General features: G+C 66.2%; 1 protein-coding gene across 9 annotated transcripts; it reads right to left on the bottom strand.

Moving 5' to 3' along the window:
* Nucleotides 1-1,057: 1,057 nt before the first annotated feature.
* Nucleotides 1,058-19,952, bottom strand: ALS2CL (ALS2 C-terminal like). 9 transcript variants are annotated; one of them, XM_051852523.3, is made up of 26 exons: nt 19,630-19,946; nt 16,297-16,425; nt 15,493-15,691; nt 15,123-15,188; nt 14,675-14,840; nt 14,228-14,359; nt 13,618-13,737; nt 12,809-12,867; nt 12,632-12,698; nt 12,115-12,311; nt 11,205-11,270; nt 10,731-10,829; nt 10,458-10,619; nt 10,130-10,241; nt 9,296-9,373; nt 8,525-8,655; nt 7,331-7,504; nt 7,132-7,228; nt 6,843-7,000; nt 6,401-6,466; nt 5,528-5,701; nt 4,785-4,827; nt 3,833-3,894; nt 3,585-3,734; nt 3,229-3,325; nt 1,058-2,871 (listed from the first exon to the last, which is right to left on the bottom strand). In XM_051852523.3, the coding sequence occupies exons 2-26, from the start codon at nt 16,397-16,399 to the stop codon at nt 2,791-2,793; spliced, it is 2,859 nt and encodes a 952-aa protein (XP_051708483.3). In that variant the 5' UTR covers nt 16,400-16,425; nt 19,630-19,946; the 3' UTR covers nt 1,058-2,790. The 9 variants fall into 9 exon arrangements, 7 of the variants coding, with proteins under 7 accessions (XP_051708483.3, XP_051708484.3, XP_051708486.3 ...); XM_051852524.3 differs by lacking the exon at nt 19,630-19,946 and adding an exon at nt 19,455-19,589; XM_051852526.3 differs by lacking the exon at nt 19,630-19,946 and adding an exon at nt 19,195-19,333.
* Nucleotides 19,953-20,612: the final 660 nt, after the last annotated feature.

The raw sequence follows: 20,612 nt of genomic DNA, 5'->3' as shown, positions 1-20,612 counted from the left end.
ACACTCAGCAAGAGCGCCCCCTCGTGTTGAGTACAGCAAGTGCTACAGCACACAGCACAGCCCACCAGGGTGGCAACCACTGGACTTGTAATGGGCAGGGATGGGTTCTGAGAGCCCGGTTTCCTGTGTGTGGTTACACCCTGGCATCCCCAATCTGGGTGTGTCTCGACACAGTAGACACGGCCCAGTCGACATCTGTCATCAAATGCAAACAGGACATCCCAAACAGGAGTAAGCTAGGCACCCCCAGAACCTCCCACGTGCGTGAAAGATTCTCTCTCATTCTCTCTCTCTCACACACACCCACAGTACAGCCATCCCAGATGTGGAGTCTATGCAACCATTGGGGCACCCTGGGGACTTCATTCAGTACACTGAGGACCACCCCAGAGGTCAGGGAAGGTGCCCAGAGTGGCTGGCAGCCAGGGACACACCTGCTGAAAACTGTGAGTGGAGGAAAATGTCTGCCCCCAAGCAGATTTAGGGCGCCTGCCCTGGAGACCTTGGCCCCCAGTGCACCTGTTACATTCCCACCAACCAGCGGCCATGGGCCTCCAGCGTGGTCCGGCTCCTGAAACAATCAGCGGAAGATGGATTCCCAGCCTCCACTGGGACAAACGTGCTGGCAGCAGAAGGCACAGGCCTGTCGGCTCTGTCCGTGACCCGCGGGGACAGCCATAGAAGGACAGCTGCAGACCAGTCCTGTCGGACACCCCGCAGGCCCCATGCCCCACTCCCAGGGGAACTGCTGGGCGCCGACTGCCATGCATGCCTTCTCTGGGTTCAACCAATCCCCCCGCACAGCCAGGGGGGCTCTGCCTCCCCAGTGGTCTGCTCCCTGCTTCAGGTCCCTGAACACAGCCAGCCAGCCAGGCAAGGTGCCACACGCAGCAATAGAAGGGGCCATGGGCAGCTGCCTGGGGCATTCCTAGGACACTTCACGTCCCCTGTCACCTCCAGGCAGCAGGTGCCATCAAAAGACAAAACGGACTAAAAACAAAACAAAACCTGACAAAATAAGCGGGCTCTAAATTTGGCAACACCCCAGAAAAGCATCTCTCAAATATACCGTTTAATTATGAGGGGAGGGGGGATGAGAACAGGCCGCCCTTGACCCTGGCCACGCCACTTGCCTTTCCCATGACCCCTCCCCACCTCCAGGCTGCCTCTGGAAAGCAAGCTTTGTCACCTATGGCGCAGGGGGTGGGGGGTGGCCCTCAGCCACCACCTCTCCCGCCTCCTGGCTACGCCTGCTGGATTGGGCAGTGGTCAGGAACGAGACCACTCGTGGTCCTGCTGGGATGGCCCACGGTGACCACCCATGGAAGGACCCAGCTGGGGAGGCCGGCCCTGGGGTGTGGTCCCACCTCCACAGCAGGTGGTTTCCTGGCTCCTGAGCCCCACTGTCAACCTCCTCACTGCCCAGTGCGAAGGACCCCAGCAGCTGGGAGGGCTGTGCTGTTGGGTCTGAGGTAGACGTGGCCACTCTTGGGACTCCCCTGGGGAAATGTGCAGCCCCCCCAGGCCACGCCCAGAGGCGCCAGTGCAGCAGGTGTGGGGTGAGGCCCACTGACCCCAGGGGGGCCGGAAGTGCAGGAGTGCAGGGCACGAACGCCTGGCTGTGCTGCAGGAAGGGCCCAGAACAGGCCACACGGCTGGACGCTGGCTGTCCCTGGCGTCCTGGGATCCTCACCCCACAGCGGCTCCACTCCTGCACAGGGACTTGCTTGGGGACGCCATGGGTCTGACAGAAGCAGAGCCTGCGGCCTCTCCAAGCAGCACATTTGGTGGCACCAGCCAGGGCGAGGGTGTCTGCTCCCTTGGGAGGCGCCTGGCCAGGTGCCCTGTGGCTCAGGTGTTACGGGGCTCTCCCAGGGCCCGCTGGGAGGTCACAGGGCCCCTGGGGCTGAGGTCGGTTGTCTGGTGTGGAAGGCACATCTAGAGCTGGGGCAGGAGCCAAACTCGCTTTCCACCCAGGGCACACTGCAGGCGGTGGGTCCCGCTTGTCTCCCAGGGAGGCACCCAGTGCTCTGCTCCGCCCCCCCCCCCCCCGGTCCACACTGCCTGCTGTCACTCACCCTACTGGCCCTGCAGGTCACCTGGGCCACGCCCCCTGCGGAGAGAAACCGAGGCCCAGCAGGAACTGGCTCCCTACCAGAACGCCTACTTAAACAAAGTGCTCCCTCCCACAGGGGTCCCAGGGCCCCATTCCCTGTGGGTCCTGAGCGGAGGGGCTGGCTGGCCAGGACGGGGGCTGGCCCTGCGCAGGGAGGCCCACAGAGGTCCCAGGTGTGTGGCTCACGGGCCACTGGCAGTGAGGCAGCCAAAGGACGGTGACGCGGCCCCTGGCTCCGGCACCACCCTCCGTGTCGTTGTGGAGGGACTGCGGCCATCCTCACCACAGACCGAGCAGGTGGGAGCCGGCAGAGCTGGCGGGGGGGGGGGTCTGCCCAGGGAGAGGGCTGGCTAAACCAGGCAGTGCCGAGCAGCCGGGAACCCGACCAGCGGCGAAAGGGGAATTGCAGCCCAGGACGAAATGGGACCTCAGGAGGGCTCCAGAACGCGGCGAGGTCAGAAACGGAAGTGGAAGGTCCCCAGAGACCGCCTCCTCCACTGCCAGGTGGCTCCGCGGCGTGGTAGCACGGGCGCCAGCTGCTCCTCACTCCCATCCTGGGAGCTGCCGCAGGAGGCCGAGGGGGAGACCACCAGCTCCAGGGCCACACCGGCACCTTGGCCCTCACTCTAGCCAGGCTGGGTGTCGCTGCTCCCGTGGGTCCCGGCGGCGTGGGGCTACCAGTGCTCCCTGGGGTCCCAGGGGCCCGGCAAGCGGTGCTGCCGCATGTCTTCTCTCTGGATGTGCTCATAGCAGGACTGGCGGGAGAGAGAGGCGGCTGGGGCCGGCTCCCCGGCACCCTACACAGACTCCAGGGCATCCCTCCCAGCCCACACTGCTGCCTCTCCAATGCCGCCCTCAGCCACCGTCTGCTGGGTGAATGGGGTCTTCCCTCTCCCGGGGGCTCGGCGTGCAGCCTGGAGCAGGCAGGGCCCCAGAGTCCCCAGGGCTGGGATGCACGGCGAGCCCCCTAACATGAGCAGAAGCAGGGGTACCGTGAGGCCCCTTCCCACAGACACACGTGAGCCAGGCACCTGAGCTCCTCCCCACAGTGGTGTCCGGGGCAGGGAAGGGGCCCGCCCCCCCCAGGGGGGGGTCACCACCTCCGCCCTCACCTCCAGGGCCGTGAGCAGGAAGTCGTAGAGGCCCCCTATGTGGCTGGGATCCATCATGTCCCGGATTAGGTGGATCTCAGCTCCCAGGTGCTGAATTCTAAGGAGAGCGGGAGAGAAGGGGTCTTTGCGGCCAGGCCCGGCACAGCCAGGGAGGGGCCCGGCTCGGGAGGGCTGGACACCGGGGTGTCTTTGCTCGGCCTCTGGCACACAGGATGCCAGGTGGGACCCTCTTCTCCCCGGCCTGCCTTTCCCATCGGTACTGAGAACAGTTCCACTGTAACTAGGCACTCCCGGGCCTCAGAGGCTGCCTTGGTTAGGGGTGGCGGGTGCAGGGTCCCAGCCTGCCCGGGACTCACCGGGCCCGCGACACCACATAGATGAGCAGCGGCAGCAGGTCATCCATGGGCAGCTTGTGCTCCTGGCCCAGCAGCCGCGACACGGTGGCCTCGATCTCCCCGTACGTCCGCTCCAGCACCTGCAGCTTCTCCCAAGGGCTCACCGTGGTGCTGCGGTAGGAGCGGAGCGGGGCCCAGGCTCAGGTCCAGCGGGGGGCCCCGCGCCCCTGCATCCTCCCCCCTTCTTCCCTCCCCAGGCCACAACTCACATGATCTTCTGCAGGCACTCAGTGGCTGACAGGAAGCACTTGTCCTTGACCAGGGAGTGCCTCTGTGTGGGAGGGGAGGTGGCCGGGTGAGGCCGGGGTCTCCAGCACCCAGGCAGGCCCTGAGCACGGAGTGACCCAGAGCAAGTCACAGCTCTGCTGCGGACCTCAGTTTCTGCAACTGTAAAATGGGCTGAATGGGCCCAGGAGGTTGGGAGGGGCAACATGGACAGAGCCCAGCATGGCAGCAGCCACTGGCCCCCCGGACACCCCCACTCCGAGCGCCTCCGTCACTGGGTCTCAAACCCTAGGGCTTCCTGAGCCACAGCCTCCCGGGGCCACTCCCTGAGGTTCTGTTTTCTTTTTCAAACACAATTCATTTTCATTTCTTAAAGGCGGAGAGCAAGACCTTGCATCTGCTGGTTTACTCCCCAAGTGCCCACAACACCTGGGGCTGGGCCAGGCTGAAGCCGGGAGTCAGGAGCTCCCTCTGGGTCTCCCACCTGGGTGGTAGGGACACAAGGACTTGAGACGTCACTGCTGCCTCCCAGTGTGCATTAGCAGGGAGCTAGATCAGAAGCAGAGGAGCTGGGACTTGAACCAGACACTCCAGGACTTGGATGCGGTGACCCAACGGCAGCTTAACGCCCACCCACGCTCCTGAGTTTGCCTCAGCAGATCCTTCCTGAGCTCCAGAATCCGCGTTTCCCGTAGGTTCTAAACCAACGCTGCACGTGTGCCGGCTTCACCCGACAGCAGCCCTAGGCAGCAGCTCCAGTGCGGCCTCTCGTGCAGAAGGGGAAACTGAGGCACAGCCACGCAGCCAGCAAAGGGGCAGAGCCCGGTCCTTGCCCCTACACCCAGGGGTCAGAGCAGCACCGGATGCTGCGGGCGACCTTCGGGCCCCAGGGCTCAGGCCTCCCACTCCCTGGGGCAAACAGGTGAGCCCTCCCACCTGATTGCTGGTGAGCCTGAGGTCCTTCAGCGGCCACAGGTGCCTGCGGTTGAAAAGTGAGACGAGAGGTTTTGTCGGGATGAGCGCAGGCTCCGAGAAGAGAGGGGAATTCCCCGCCCCGCCGCGTCCCCTGCGCCACCACACCAGTCCCCCAGTCACTCCATCCTGGGAAGCAAACAGGCCTGCGGGGGACCCCTGAGTGTGGAGCCTGAAGAGGGGGCCCCAAAACAGAAGCTGCACTTGGCTGAGGGCGGCACTGAAGCAAAGGGGCCAGGGGTGAGAGCCGGGGAATCGGTCCTGCCCGGTGAGCCACGGAAACACCAGAGGCTGCAAGGCGGGACAGGGACTCCAGGGGGCAGCACTGAGGCAGCAGGAAGCCAGGGGCTCAGTGCAACAAAGGGGACCCAAGTGTGGGGGGGGGGGGAGCGTGCCTACCCCCGTACCAGAGGCAGGGGCCACCCATGGAGTCAATACCAGGGATGCCGAGGAGAACGGCCCAGGACGCGCCACAGGCCTGCCTGACTGCTCCCGGGACAGTCCTCAAGCTCCCAGTGAGGGCCTCCGCTGAGGAGCTGGCAGGGAATGGCAGGTCCCCGAGGGGATGGGGCCTCTGCAGGGGGAACTGCAAGAGAAAGCTGCTTCCCTTCGCTGTGCCGCTGGGCACCGACGGCAGGGCTCTGCTGCTGAGACACCGAGTGAGCCCTGGCCGGGGTGGCCGGGGTGCGGCGGGGAGGGCGGCTTACTTCTGCACTTCCAGGAACTGCAGCAGCTTGGCATCGGGGAAGAGGCTCAGGTTGGTGATGCCCTGGCTGTAGAGGCCGTCCTCGGGCTCGTGGAGCAGCAGGTAGAGCGTGAAGAGCTCCGAGTAGAAGCTGGGCAGCACGAGCGGCAGCATCACGCTGTGCACCTGCAGGTCCCTGGGCGGGAGACGGGACGGGCTGGGGTCGGCAGCACAGGGCCCGGGGTGGGGGTCGCCTCACGGAGCCACCCCTGAAAGCCCCCACGGAGCTCCCAGTCACAGCGTCCCAGCCCGCAGCCTCCCCTGCTTCCCAGAAAAACCCTTCCCCAGCCTGCTCTCAGCCGCTACTCACTCGGCCAACCGATGGGCGCCTTTCTCCCTCTACCCAGAACCAATTCTGCAGCTGGGGTACAGCTGTGACCCCCAAGGCCCCAGGGGGCCAAGCAGCTTGTAGCAAAGCTCAGGGAAAAGGTCTCCCTGAGCCCTCCCTTGCTGCCAAGGGTGCCGCCAACCCCCTTCCTAGCCTCCTGCAGGGCGGGGACAGCAAGGCCTCTCTGGCCAGACACTCGCAGGGCTGGGGCAGATGGACGTGGAGCTCCACCCACATCCTGCCCCGTGGGACCTCAGGCTTGGCCCCAGCCAGGCCTCCGTTTCCCCATGGTGCAGGAGCGAGAAGGCTGGGATGACACAGTTAGAACAAACAGATATGTTCCAAGCGTGTGGCCGCGCCAGCTCCCTGGTTGCTCCCAGGACAGAGGTCACAGGTCACTGGGATCCACTAATGAGCAACACACAATGCTTGGTCAACAGCACGAATGCCCCCCCACCCCGCTACCCCCGAGAAACACAGAGTTAGAGGTGCCTCGGGGCCGCTCACCGTGTCTCGGTGTCTTCCTCCTCCAGGGTGTGGCCCCTGCGCTGTAAGGCGACCCGCAGCAGACCCCTGAAAGCCCACGGGGACAGCGATGGTGCGGCCGCCCCCACAGGGACCAGAGCTCCACCCACACAGTCCCCTCAACCGCAGCAGCTAGAGACGCGGAGCCAGGAACTCAGCCGGGGACCTTGGTGCCGCAGCCATAGCTCAGCTGGGGCCTGAGTCACACTCAGCTACAGGGGGGTCATGGGTCAGCCCAGGGCCCGGCTGGGGCTCAGCCTCCAGCTGTGGGCCACATCGGGCCCTCTGGAGCCCTTGTGCCCAGCAGCCGCACCCTGACCACCCCTCCCTGGCTTTGTGGAGTTGGCCTTCAGCGGGGCACCACCGCTCTGGGTGCCAGGCGGAGCTGATGCCAGGGGAGGGGGCACAGGGCAGCGGACGTCACCTGTAGGCGGCCCAGAGCTCCCGGGCGTGCTGCTTCACCTCGTCCTGGGCCAGCCCCTGCAGGTGCTTGTTGGCCCCGATGCCCACGTACGTGGCCTGGAAGGTCAGCATCAGCGTGCGCAGCAGCTTGCCCAGCGGGTGCAGGGGGTGGCTCAGGGCCTGGGCCAGTGGGAGGCGGGCAACAGAGACGCTCGGGGCCAGGTCCCTGGGAGTGCGGCCCGCCCCACGGGCCTCCCAGGGTGGACCTCAGAGGCCCTCCACGGACAAGGAGGCGAGGGGCTGGCCCTCACCTTGCTCAGGTACTGCTGCAGGGCCTCAGGCTGCCGGTGCCGCAGCAGCTCGTCCAGGGTGTCGGCCACGCTGCCCTCACTGTCCTCGGGGTGCGTCCTGGGGCACACGTGACACACAGGTCCCTCACCTCGCCAGGCCGGCCGGGCTCCCAGGGACCCTCCCCCAGCCTGCTCCGCCCCACGTGCCCCAGGGCCTCACCTCGTGCAGCACAGGTACTCCTGGGACCTGCGCAGCTCCCGCGAGCTCTGCACGTGGAAGCCCAGCATGGCCTCCTGCAGGTCTGCGGGGCAGCCAGCAGCCACGAAGTCCCGGAAGGGGCCGTAGACTCCCTGCCAGCGGCTCTCCACCGGTAAGGCGTCCAGCCCCAGCTGCCTACAATGGAGGACATGGGGGACAGGCGGGGTAGACAGGGCAGCGTGGGCAGGACCACGTCCAGGTCCCAGGAAGGGGGGATCAAGGGGGTGTGCTGGTGGCACTGACCTCCCAGGCTCTGGGAGACAGAGGCAGAGAGGGGACAGAGAGATGACCCCAAGATGGGCCACCGAGCGGGGCTCAGAGGCCTGGAGAGACAGAGGCAGACAGGAGGGTAGGTCTGCAGGGCACAGAGGGCGTGTCCTGGCCAGGAGAGCCCAGGGCCCAAAGCTGGAGCTGCCCCTGCCATGATGTCCAGCTCTGCCTTCCCCGGTGGCCAGTCTGTCCCTCTAGCTGATCCCAGAGTGGACGCTGTCTCACACACCCAGCCCTCCTGCAGGGCATCCCCCACTTGCACCCCACTCCCAGCACATCCCAGTAACCCCTCAGCCTCGTGACAAGCCGCCCCCCCGGACGTGTCACCCACAGCAGCCCCTCTCTGTGCGCCACCCGGGCTTTCTCAACAGACGCAGCAAGAGCCCCCCCTCTAACTCTTTCCAAGGAAGAGCTCCGTCCCCACAGGGAAAGAAGGCTACCCCGCCATGCCCCTCGATGGCGACAATGACTCCACTCTGCAGGTTCCCTTCGTCCTGGGCTGCCAGGGAACACACAGCCATGCTAATGTCAACCATAACCACATGGGGCCTACTGTGCAAACACCTTTCCAATGTCCACTCACGCTTTTATTTTCTATTTGTGAGTGTGCATTTGGTTGGTAAAGTCTCCTGTACCCTTTACCGAAAAACAAAGCAGGCTTCTAAGAAGAGAGACTACGTGCAGTTTAGTCTCCGGTTTTCTGGCCTGTGCAGTTATCCCCGCGTGGGCCTTGCTTTCGAGAGTCCGCAATGGGTGCTGCGTGCCCTGGGCCTCCTGACGGGGTGTGGAGAGGCCCCTCGGACGAGACCCAGGTCGCTGGGGGCAGAGACACAGGTGCACCCCCGACAGCTCCGGAAGCCCGGGCCACACCGGCCAGGCGCTCACCTCTTGCGGGTGCTGCTGGGGTCCGGCGGGACAGCAGCTGTGTCCAGTACGCCTTGCGTGTGCAGTCCTCTCCCCACCCCACTGCCGAATGTGCCCTCCAGGGTGAAGCCATTGGGGAAGGTGACCTTACCCTGGAGCCAGGAGGGGAACTGTCGGCAGGGGCCATGGACTGACAGGTGTGTCAGGAGCCACCCCTACCCCCACCGGCCAGGAGCTCACCTCTGGGTTGGGCAAGAGGGGGAGCAGTGGAGAAGGGACTCCCAGGGAAGGTGGGGGGGGGGACAGTTGTCCCTGGGAGAGCTGGGGGTGGGGAAGAAGGCAGGGGGAAGGGCGAGTCCTTGCTGCATGCGGCTGTCCCATGCATGGCCCTGCCTCCCCAAGCCTCTCCCACTCTAGGCCAGGGGAACCCTCCAGTCATCAGAAAACCCAGACGGCCTGCGGTTCCCCTTAAAGACCCAGCAGCGTCCCTTTGCTAGGTGGGCTCAGGCAGGGTGGTGACTGCACAAGGCATGGGGTGGGGGAAGGTGGGGATGAGGGCCACATGTGCTGAACGAGGGGACCCGGCCAGGAGAGCAGCAGCACCCCCTGGATGCAAGCAGGCTCACAGCTGCACGGCGGGGAACGGGGGCTGCCCCCATCCTCCTCCCCCCTGGGCCGGAGGCCTGGTAGGGTATGGATCAGTGCTGGGGGGGAACGGGGGCTGACCCCACTCTCCTCCCCCCCCCAGGCCCGAGGCCTGGTAGGGTATGGATCAGTGCTGGGGGCCCTCACCTTCCCCACAAGGCTCAGGTCCCTGGTGAAGGTGCCCTCGTACAGGGAGTCGTCCTCAGACAGCAGCACGCCGGGACCCTGGGGACAGAAGCAGGGGAGAGTGGGGACGGTGAGTACAGCGGGGCCCACAGGAGGGAGCTGGCACCCTCCCCAGGACCGTGCCCAGTGTAACCCCAGTCCTTGGCCTGCTGCAGGCACCTCCTGCCTAGGTTTTGCTCAGCCAGGCTCCTCTTTGGGAAGAGCTATTTTTGTCTGAACCCTGCTTTGCCTGGTCAGGCTCCCTTGCCATGCTGGCTGCCAGGACACTGAGGGCCGGGTGGGATGCGGGGTGTGTTCCACTTATTTCTGAATCTGGCTCGCAAGTGTGAGAAGGGCCCGGTGTGCTGCAGAGGCAGCTGGGAGGCTGGGAGTGGCAGGAGGCAAGAGCTGGGGTGCCCGGGCTTGGGGGACCCGCGCTGCCACTCTGCAGAACGTGACACGGGCAGGTTCTCGGATCCCTGAGCCTCCGCCACCTTACACACTTAACCATCACTAGGGACAATGACATCCACCTGCAGACCCAGGGAAGAACCGACCAGATCAATGTAGCAGGCCCAGCCCAGAGCCAGGCTTCTGGCCCGGGAGGTCTCTAAGCATCTGGTACTGAGGCTACTGCACCGTCATTCCCACCACGCACTTCACTGAGTATATGGGGCAGGGACTTAGCCAAGGCCAGGGCAGGAGGGCAGCAGGGCCGGGCTTCCGTCCCCATTCACCCCCGACTGGCCTCATCTTAGCTTCAGCCCCCCCACCTCCCACGCCCGCAAGCAGGAGGGGAGCTCAGGACGCACGCACCACTATCTTGTCCGCCTGGAAGCTGCCCTGGTAGCAGACACCTGCCTGGGTGACTACGACCCCCGGGCCATGGCGCTGGTCGCCCTGCCACATGCCGATGTAGCGCTCGCCCCTGGGCAAAGAGGGGCCAGGGTTGGATCAGAGTCACTCCCGGGCACCTGCTGGCATGGCAGGGCTAGGGGAGGGGCAAGCGAGGGAAGAGTGACAACGCTCGAATCCACTCAGGGGAGGTGAGGTCAGGACAGCCAAGTGGAGGAGAGGGATGGAGTGTGCCTTAGGCAGGACAGGGCGGGAAGTTGGGGAAGGTACCTCCTGGGAGGGTTCTCACCTGTCCCCGTCCTCCTCGACGCCATAGCCGCTCCTCTGGCCCCTCTCCCAGTGGCCGGTGTACCTGAACGTCTGGGGGCCCTGCGGCGCACTCTCCAGGACACCGAAGCCGTGCCGCAGGCCCGCATGGAAATAGCCCTTGTACACCTGGTCATTGCCGTACCTGGTGAAGGTCACAGCCAGCTGGCCCGGCCCTGCCGACCCCCGGCCCAAGGGAGGGCCCCACCCGGAGCCGACTCCGCCCCCACCCCCGCCCCCTCTGAGGGCCACTTACTCACAGATGCCGTAGCCGCACATGCTGCCTGCCGTCCAGTGGCACTTGTAACAGTCAAACTTGTCCTCGGAGGCCTGTGGCACCAGGCGGATGCCAAAGCTGCCGGCATGGCCGGGTGGCAGTCAGGGCCAGGGCCAGCACCCTGTGTGGCCCCAACCGGAGCTGCCCCCAGGGCGTTCCTGCGAGGGCCTTCCCAGCTGCCAGGGCGACGCAGGTGCCCAACCCTGCTTCTCCCCAGGGCCCCTCTCCGTGGCAGCCCCAGGCACCCCGGGGCCTCCGGTCGTCCTGCTCCCCAAGCTGGGCTGAGTTCTATCCCTTACTCAGGGCCTGCACCCCCTTTTTATACAACAAGAGGAGCCTAACCAGACGGTCTTAGAGCTCCTGCTGGGGGTCTGGGAGCGTAGGATGGGGCCGGGCAGGGGGGCAGACACCGCTCTGCCCGCCACCCCCTCCGAGCACCCCTGCCAGCCTTACCCGTGCTCCAGGCCCTGGCAGAAATCGCCCACATGACTGCGCCCGTCTGGCCACTTCAGGGTTCCCCTGCAAGCATCCACGGGCATCAGGCCCACCGTCCCTCCCTCAGCCGCCTCGGCCACACTTTCAGAGGCCCTCTCTTCCCTCACCCCCAGGCTCCCCCTTGGATGGGACTCTGCCCTCCCGACAGCTCCGAGACCCTCGCCGTACCCCCAGGAGGCCCCACCTGCCTTTCTCGAGACTTGGCACAAGTGCACTCAACACAAACCCCAGAGAGCCTGCAATCGTCTAGGTTCCCTTTTGCCCTTGGCCAGCAGGAGGCTCAGAGCTAAATGCTAAGCTCAGGCTACGTGCCAGTCAGTGAGGCTCCTCTCTTCTGACGAGGCACTGTTGTCCCACACTTTGTTCACAAGCCTCCTCAAGCTCTTTCTGGAAGCAGGCTGGTAAGAGTAAGGGATGTGCCTGAGAGGGCGATCTCTATGCAGCCCACCTGCGCTCAGGGTCTCCATTTTCCCAGCCACAGTGTGAGATGGGGCACACGCTCTCTAAAGGCCTGCCGGCCTGCAGGGTCACACAGACCCATGACCAAGGCCAGGCTCGCCCTAGAACCTGCCTGCAGACTTGCTAGGGCACACCAGTCACCAGGCTCAGCATCTCTCCTGGTGACGTGCAGACAGAACGTGTACAAGCCCCGCCCCACCCCAGACAGGGTGCAGCGGTGACAGTTTGCCTCTCCCCTCCAAAGCCCTGGGGGCTTGTGGCTGGCCTTGCTCAGCGTGTCCCCATAGGGACCACGGCAGGCATGGACTGACCCTGTCCAGGAGGGCTGGGGGCAGACTCCGCAGAGTCCACCCACCACCCCCAGGGAGCCCCGAGGGGTGGGGGTCCGGCCCGGAGCCAAGTTACTCACTTGCCATGGGGCCTGCCACGCTGCCACTCGCCCTCGTAGGTGGCACGGCAAAACCGGCCCTCGGCGCAGAAGGTGTAGGCTCCGCAGCGGTAGGCGGGGGGCTCCGATGACTGCAGGCCAGCCCCCAGCACAGGGAAGTCCTTCTTTCCCCGCAGGGCCTGGCACACAGCCCGGGTCACCTTCCACTGCCAGACCGCCTGGTGGGAGTGGACGGAGAAATTCAGGACAGCTGGCTGCCAGGGCAGCCCCTGTGAGAAGCCTTCTGGGGCAGCTCTGGGTCCTTCTCTGTCCCCCGAGGAGGTGGGCACCTCCGACTGCTCCTAGGACCCTGCTCCTGGCCCCACTGAGATCCCCACCCCCTGCACAGGGCCCGTCCAGAGGGGCTGGACGAGACCTGCGAGCAGGGATCAAGTCAGGCTCCGGTTCTGGCTTCCTAGAGGGGCCCCCCACTCCCTGGGGGATCCTGACCCCTGACCCCAGTTGCCCGACAGCCACCACGCAGCTCGGCCCCGCTCACCTGGCCCTGGCGGTCCTTGGCACAAAGAGAGAATGCGTCTTCAGGCGTGAGGAGGTGAAACGCACACCTGGGCAGACGGAGGCGGTGGGGAGGCCCCTGCTCGGTCCGCGGGCAAGGCCCAAGCCGGGGCCCTGGGCTGGGGGCAGGTGTCGGGGGCGGAGGGCGGGAGTCACTCACCCATCCCGCCCAGGATCCACCCACAGCAGCTTCAGATCAAAAGTGTGGACACTGTGGCCCTGGAAGAAGAGTGGCACAGGTGTCATCGGAGCCCAGCCCCGCCCCTCGCCTGCCCTCTGCCCCCGAGCGCCACCCTCGCCCTCGCCAGCGCTGCAACCCCTGCGCTTGCCTCACTCTCCCGCTCAGCGCCTCTGCTCCTGCAGCCCCTGCTCCAAGGGTCAGACCCGACACCCCCCCCTCTAGGACACGTCCACGTGGTGACCCCCACCAGCTGGGGTGGCCCAGGGGCCGCTCCGCAGTCCAGGGGAGGAGGAGCGGGCCCAGCCCGGGGACCAGGGGTGTATGAGGAGCTCGCCACGATGCATCCAGACACGAGGGCAGGCCCAGCACTGCCAACAGTGGGCCCAGGGGCAGGGCAGTATCTCCAGGGCCTGGGGTGAGGAGGGGAGGGGAACTCAAACAGAATCAGAACCAACCCCCTGGCCAGGCTGGGCCAACACCCGCTGCCCCGGCTGTGAGGAAGCTCCGGGCCAACACCCTGAGGGGCACAGAGGTCAGTGCTGGGGACGTCACAGGGGCAGCAGGCCAGCCCCCCACCCCACCCGGGGCAGCCCAGCCCCATAGCCCTGCTCCTTCAGGGTCAGCTCTGCCTGCCTGCCCTCCCCCAACCAGCAGCACCCGCTTCCTGTCCCCACCTCCTCCCCAGCCCATGTCTGCAGTCCCAGCGACTTGTCCCTTTCCTGCTCCTTTTCCGGCCAGACCTCAGAACCCCACTGCAGCCCCAAGACCTCGGGTCAGCCCCACCCTACCTGCAGCAGCACCAGGGCGTCGTCAAAGAGCAGCACGCGCTCGGCCCGCAGCGGGGTGGCCGTCACAGGCACGTCGTGGCTGTCCTGCAAGAGCCGGCGAGCAGGGGTGCACAGCACGTCCTGGGGGGTGGGGGTAGGGGACCCGGGGTGATCGCTCAGGCACCCTAGCCTGAATGCCACACCCCAGGTTCCTCCAGGATGCCTCCTTGGGTGGGCCTGGAGAGACCCCCAGAGCAGAGGCACGCACTGGGGCTCAGAGGCCGGGAAGGGCTGTTCCCAGCCCCCTCCCCACCCCACAAGGTGGCACAGTGCCTGTCTCCTGGAGCTGCGCTTGGTCCTCTCCCACAGCCCACCCTCGCAGGCCCTGTCTCCCCCGCTTGCTCTCCCCAAGCTCCCTCTGGGGACACAGGGACTCTCCTGGCAGGGGCAGGACACGCCGTGCAGGTGGGGCTGCGACATGAGCCAGGTCAGGACTGGCCCCGGAGACGCTGAGCTGACGAACCAGCATGGCTCGACAGAGGCTCTGCCCAGGTTGGCTGCCACCCCCTTCCAGGCGGGGATCAGACGGCCAGCGGCTCAAGCCACACAGCAGCCCCAGGCCCCGACTCACCCTCAGCCGGCTGCTCAGGGTGTGCCACAGGCCCTGCGTGGCCACAGCCTGGTCCACAGCCTGCCGGAGGAAGGACTCGAGGTTCCCAAACAGGATGGCTGCACGCACCACCAGCTCCCGGGCAGGGTCACGCTGCAGGATGGGCAGCCGGTATGTGTGTGTGACCAAGGCCAAAGCCAGCCCCTCCCCCCAGCCAGCTCCTCCGCTGCTGGGGGAAGCGGGGGTCTTGGAGATGCTCCCAGGGGACACCCAGTGTCTCCAGCTCGGCCCCATGGCCATCATCCTCACAGCCAGGATCCCATTCTACATCTGCTCTCCGGGTCTCTGCTGGCCCACCAGGGTAGGGGTGTGAGCCCCTCGGCCCCCAGGCATGGCCAGCTCCTTCAGGGCTAAGGCCCCCATTTCTGCCCTCCCTCGGCTTCCCTGTAGAAGCTGCCCAGCACCCACCTCCCCGATGGCGCCGCTGAGGCTCAGTAGCTGGAGCACACACTGCTGCACGTGGTGGGTCAGCGGCTGCCGGAGGGCCTGGACCAGCACCGTGCCCACCGAGCCCTCTGGGCTCACGCCCCACAGCAGCTGCCGAAGCGCCTTCCGCTGGCCCCGCCAGTACTCGCTGCAGGGGGAGGAGGTCCGCATGTCGCCTTTGCCCTCCCTCCTCCACCCCTGCACCACCACCGCCACCACCACCTCCCTGCCATGATCACTGCCCCAGACCCCAGGGCCTGCCCCAGCCCAAACCCTGACCCGTGTGTGTGACAGCCAAAGCCAGTCAGAACTACAGAGCCCGTGCAGCACCTCGGGCTGACCAGACCACTGTGACAGTCCCCCTGCCTTCCTGCAGGGACCACGGACATTGCAGGTGTAGAGGGCTGCCCTGGGCACAGCTCATGCTCACCTCCTCCTCTTTGCTGCCTTCTGAAAAGCCTGCACCACCAAGCAGTTCGTGTAGGACTCGATGTACCTGCAGGCAGTACAGGCGACACCCTGAGAGCAGGGCCCCCAGCTTCGGGGTCCTCCGATCCCACCCACTGGGCAGCTGTAGCCCTGTGGTGGCCTGGCTCTGGGCGCTGGCGACCACAAGTCCCGGCCCAATGAGACAGACCACATCACGGTCTTTCTTCCTAGGGAGGCCCCAAGGCTCAGGCCCCCGGGCTAACATCTGGACATAGGCAAGCCCCATGCAGGTGAGCAAGCCCCAGGCGAGAACCACCAGCCCCAGCCTGAGCCCGCCGCGGCCGAGGTCAGCCCCGTGTCGGCAGCCTTACTCCATGTGTGCCTGCAAGACGCGGTCGGGGTCGCGCAGCAACAGCAGGGACTGGAGGCCGGCAGAGTCGGGGTGGCGCAGCCTCTCGCGCAGTGAGCACAGGCTGTCCTCCGTCACTGCGCAGAGCTGCTGGGTGCTCCCGTGCAGCTGCTCCAGGAGCTGCAGGCACCCTGCACCCTGCAGCTCTGAGAGTTCTGAGGCTGGGGTAGGAGCACAGTAGAGGGGTGAGCGGGAGAGGGGGCATGGCCCTGGAGCTGCAGCAGGGTCCTGGGAACGGGACTGGTGCCCCCTAGAGTTCAGCAGGGGAAGGGCGGGCTGGGGCAGAGGGAGCAGGTGTCCAGCTCCTCACTGAACAGCCACGGCCTGGCCACCACCAATTCCTGCTGGTCCCTGGCTCCCGGCCCTGGCCACTTCGGGTCCACAGCGTGGAGCCTGCAGGACCAGGATCCGTCCACTGCCGTTTCACAGGTACAGAGGCCCTGAGAGTGGCCGCCAGGGAGGTCCAGGCATCCGGCCTTCTGGTCGGGCTTCTCCGGTGGGTGCAAGGTGAGAATTCAGGCATAGGGCAGTCTCCAGGCCTGGGCCACGCACAGCCAGCTCTGGGCTACAAGCAGGTTCATGGCCCGGGCCCTCAGGGTCCCTTGGCGAAGGGAGCAGCCAGCCTGGGGGCCAGGGCCCAGTTCTATCAGAAGATGCTGATGCCAAGTGTGACCACTCCCATTTAAGGCTGAGAAATCTGGGGCTCTGAGGGCCCCGTTCCCACATCCCCTGGACTGCCTGGACTGCCTGGACTGCCTGGACTCACCGGCCGAAAGCAGGGGCTGGAGGACAAGGCTGTTGATGTGGGCCAGGGCGGCTGAGAAGCCCTCCTCCAGCCGCAGCAGGGCTGACTCCTCGGGGCTGCACATGGCCAGGGTGCCAGACGTAGGGGCTCCTGGTGGGGGGACACAGCTCAGAACCAGACAGCACTGGTGGGAGAGGATCGGTGCCTGTCTTCTTGGACTGGGCTCCCAGAAGCAAGGACCATCGGCACCCACATCAGAGCTGAGCAGCGAGCCCAGCAGGTCATCCCAAAGGGGAGACCCCGGGCTGCTCTCTGCCCCTGCCCCTGCTCTCTGCGCGGGCCCGCTCTGGGGGCTGGAAGAATGGGAGGAAAGGCTCGGAGCTGCCAAGGGGCACATCGCCTTCTCCCCAAAAGGGCAGATGCTCTTCAAGCCCAGCTGGGGGCAGTCTCATCCCTCTGCTCAAACACGCACCATGGATCCCACACACCCAGGGTACTATCTGCGCTCTAGCCAGGCCCCCTTCTTGACTTCCTCAGCCCAGCGAAGGCTCTGGAAACCTGGACACAGAGGAACCCAGTGTTGTCCTCAAGGCCATGGCTCAGGGGGCTTCCTGCTGGAGCCATGGAGGATGGAAGAGATAAGGAAGAAAGGCCATGCACACAGGCAGGGGAACTACAAGGGCCCGGCCTTGGAGGGCGGTCCACCAAGCAGCACCCTAACAGGGCAACAGAGGTGCCTGACTACCCCAGCAGGCCACAGGAGCTGTGGAGCATGCGAGAGCCAGGCAACAGTGGGATCCAAGGGCAGACTCTGGGAGAACTCGGTGTCAGGTGCAGAGGAGATGGGGCCGGGCACTGAGAGACACAAGTCAGCATGGGGTGGGGTCTGGACCCTCCCTACCCCTGCCAAGGAGCCTTCTCAGTGTAGGGTGGGGCACTGGGTGGACAGGGGAGCTCCAGTCTTGCATCCCCCGTCCCGGAGTAAGCGACCTTCTAAGCAGGGAGGAGCACCTGGGAAAAGTGTCCTGACAGCAGGGAAGGGCAGTGAGGGGCCTGGGCTCAGACCCAGCCCCGAAGCCCAGGCCCTCCCCCGTCAGACCCAGCCCTACAGCCCAGGCCCTCCCCCGTCAGACCCAGCCCCAAAGCCCAGGCCCTTCCCCGTCAGACCCAGCCCCAAAGCCCAGGCCCTTCCCCGTCAGACCTGTGCCCTCAACCGCCCACAGGACCTGACCAGAGGCCTCACAGCCTCCGGGCCATTTCCTTTCTGACTCCTTCAGGCTCTGGGCGCAGCCAGGGCCAGCCAGGTGTCCCAGGCAAACCCGATGGGCAAGCGGGAAGGGTCCTACCCTGCTCCGAGGATTCCGGCAGTGCCCAGCCCTGTGCAGGAGCACAGGAGGGAGGCGCCTGGGAACTGCGGCCAAGAGGCCAAGAGCGCAGGCCCAGGAATTCCTGCCCCACCTTTCCCGCCCTGCTGCTTGGGGAGCGGCAGGAAGGGGAAGCCGCCGGACGCCCAGCTGCGGCCATCTCCCCCCTGCTGGCCCGAGGCGGCCCAGGCCCTGGGCACATGGCGGCGGCAGGGCAGGGGCAGACCGGGGCGCCCAGCAGGGAGTCCCCAGAAACCCAGGGACTAGAGAGGCCCCTTGAGGGGTGACCCTTCCACCCCCAGCTGGTGGCCAGCTGCACTGAGACCAGGATGCCCCAGGGTTGGAGGCCATGGTGGGCCAGGCTGGGAGGTGCAGACTAAGAACCAGTTCGGGGCAAGTCGAAGAAACACTGCAGGAAATCACCAGCACCCCTACCCACCACCACACCTGTGCCGGGAGCTCTCTGCCCCCGGAAAAAGCCTCTCCCCTCAGAGCCCTCCGTCCGCCTGTCCCAAGGCCTGGAACTACCCACAGTTCAGCTGCTCCCCCCAGGAGAGCTCCTGCCCTTGGCCGCAACCCTGCCCCTCTCGGGCTGTCACTCTTTCCCATGCGAGAGGGTCTGAGTAGATGAGAGCTTTGTGAACCACTGGTCACCCCCTAACAGGGCAAACTGATGCAGGGGGGCTTTCTTAGGGGTGGGCGCTTGGGCCCCAGGTTCTCCGCCCTACAAAGCAGCCTGAGACAGACCCAGGTTGCCAGGGGACCCCTAACTCTGGGGACCCCTCCAGGTCAGTGGCCCTAGTAGGATGTGTAACCCCAGGGAACGAAGTCACACAGAGGAGAGGCAGAAGGTGGGCGCTGCAGAGCCAGTGGGCGGGGCCTGGCTGCAGTGGGGTGGGGGGGCTCAGCAGGGGCTCAGTCTGCTCTGGTGTCTCCCAGACAAGGACCTCTGAGCCTTCATCTTGGAAGCGAGGAGGAGGGTGGAAGGCAGAGGTGTGGCTGTGAGCGTGCCTGAGTGTGTGGCTGTGCAGGGCAAGAGGAGGGGTGCTAAACCCGGACAGAACAGGGACCAGCAGGAGCACCCCCCCACACCCCCCAGTCCCACTGGCAGAGGGCAGGGCCTCCTCACCTGCTCCCTGCGTCCAACTCACAGGTTGATTAACGGCAGGTTGTACAGGCGGGGAAACGGAGGCACAGCATCCCCAGGGCTCACACCCAGCCTCTGGCTCCCAGCCCCACCTGCCCCACCTGCGCCAGGTAACTCAGAGGCTGGGTGACTCACTGAGGCACACAACGACTTCCCGGCAGGGCCCAGCCTCAGAGCCTTGCCCCAGACAGCTCTGGTGCTCCGCGCGGGGCGTGGGGCAGGGTGAGGACGGACTGGCCAGTCACTGCATGCCCAGGTGAGTCAGCCATCTCACCTGGAACCAGACCTGCTCTCTCCCCTGCCTTCCTGGCCTCTGTCTACACTAGGGCCCCCCAGGGCACGGTCACTGCCTCCCTCCACCACCACCCCAGGCCTGGCCCCTCCGCCACACCCCGTCATGGCACTCACTCCAGTATTTCCTGGTTCTGCTTGCTGTGGAGGCTTTTCCCTGGATGCCCTAAAGGTCCCCTGGGCGGCCAGCATGCCCAGTGGTGGGCGGTGGGGACAGGGACCGCCGGGGCTACACGTGCCCCCTCCCCACAGTCCCGTCCCACCTCCCCCTCAAGCACCCCTCCTCCGCTCCCTAGCCGAGGCTTCGAGCTCCCCCGCCCCCACCTTATCTCCGCCGCACGTGTCCCAGCTCTTTCCTCCCTCTCCCTGCCACTCACAGGAGTTTCTGTTCCAGCCGCTAGGCGAACAACGCCACCCTCTCGGGCTCTCGCTCGGGGCGGCGGCACCTCCTCTCCCGTGGGTGCGGCCCCGCGGCCCGGGGAACCGCCCCTGCACCGCCCCAAAAACCCAGAGAGCCCACCCACAGCCGCGCGACCCCTAGAGCACCCTCACCTGCGCCGCGCGCGCCCCGCCCCGCCTCGGGCGGGGGCCTCACGAGGGTGGGGCCCGGCGTCCGTGCGCCCCGGCCAGCGCGGTCTCCTCGGGGTGCCCCTCGGGCACCCTGCCGGTCCTCAGCGCTCCGTGGCCACGGCGGGAGGCGGGCCGGCCGGCTGGGCTGGAGGCGGGACCCGGGCCTGCGTCCCGCCCGCGGAGCGCGGCGTGGGGAGGCAGCCTCCGCTTCCGCGCGTGGCGCGTTGTGCAGTCTCGGGCCTTCCCGCCCGCCCCAAGTTACACGGGGACCGCGCAAGCCGAGCGCTGGGCGGATCGGTGACGTTGGAAGCTGGCACCCCGGGCGGCCTGTGACCTTGGAAAGCTGCCTGCCCCCACGCCCGTGTCCAGCAGGGTGCTGTGGAGCGTAAAGCCGGCTGCGCCAGGGCCGGCGACCTTGGAAAGGGTGGGGGAAGACATTGTCCTCCTGGGTCCTCATCCTCCTCCAGACCCAACCCTGCCCTGCCCTCCATGGCTGCCAGGGCCCCTGGCTGTGACCTCTCCGGGCCCAGCTGCGCCAGGGCAAACGCCTGCTTCCCTGGTGCCCACTCCCTCCCTGCCCGACCAGGGCTACGCTGGTGGTGTCCTACCACCTTCCCTGAGAAGTCAGCCAGGTGCATCTGCCCAGGGTGAAGCAGAGGGCTGGGCCCCCAGGGGCCTCCCGGCATTGTGTCCACCCTTAGGTTCTGGACATTGCTCCCACCCCATTCACAGCCCTGGTGGCCTGTGTCACCCTGTGTTACAGGCACCTGCAGCACAGCCAGGCAGAGCCAATGCCCCTCGTGTGGAATGAACTGAAGCGTCGCGTCCTGAGCAGGCCTCCCAGGTCTGCCCTATGGGGCAGTGGGAGGCAGCAGAGTGTTCCAGAAAGAAGCCAAACCAGGACCCTGGGCAGTACGTGGGCTCCAGGAGTCCCAGTGCCCCCGCTGGTGGAATGGTGCCACCTG

The sequence above is a fragment of the Oryctolagus cuniculus genome, chromosome 10, assembly GCF_051225735.1.
Source record: "Oryctolagus cuniculus isolate XC-2025 breed Fujian yellow rabbit chromosome 10, ASM5122573v1, whole genome shotgun sequence".
NCBI classification, from domain to species: Eukaryota; Metazoa; Chordata; class Mammalia; order Lagomorpha; family Leporidae; genus Oryctolagus; species Oryctolagus cuniculus.
Note: the sequence above shows the minus strand (reverse complement) of the source record. Positions and strands in the feature narration are given on the sequence as shown.

Excerpts from the sequence above, each read along its gene's own strand:
- ALS2CL (XM_008260523.5), bottom strand. The coding sequence starts at position 17,841 with ATGTGCCCAGGGCCTGGGCCGCCTCGGGCCAGCAGGGGGGAGATGGCC. Across the intron at positions 14,841-15,122 it reads AAGGCAGCAAAGAGGAGGAG|CGAGTACTGGCGGGGCCAGC; the intron begins GTGAGCATGAGC and ends CTCCCCCTGCAG. Across the intron at positions 11,271-12,114 it reads CGTGGCAGGCCCCATGGCAA|GGGAACCCTGAAGTGGCCAG; the intron begins GTGAGTAACTTG and ends GGATGCTTGCAG.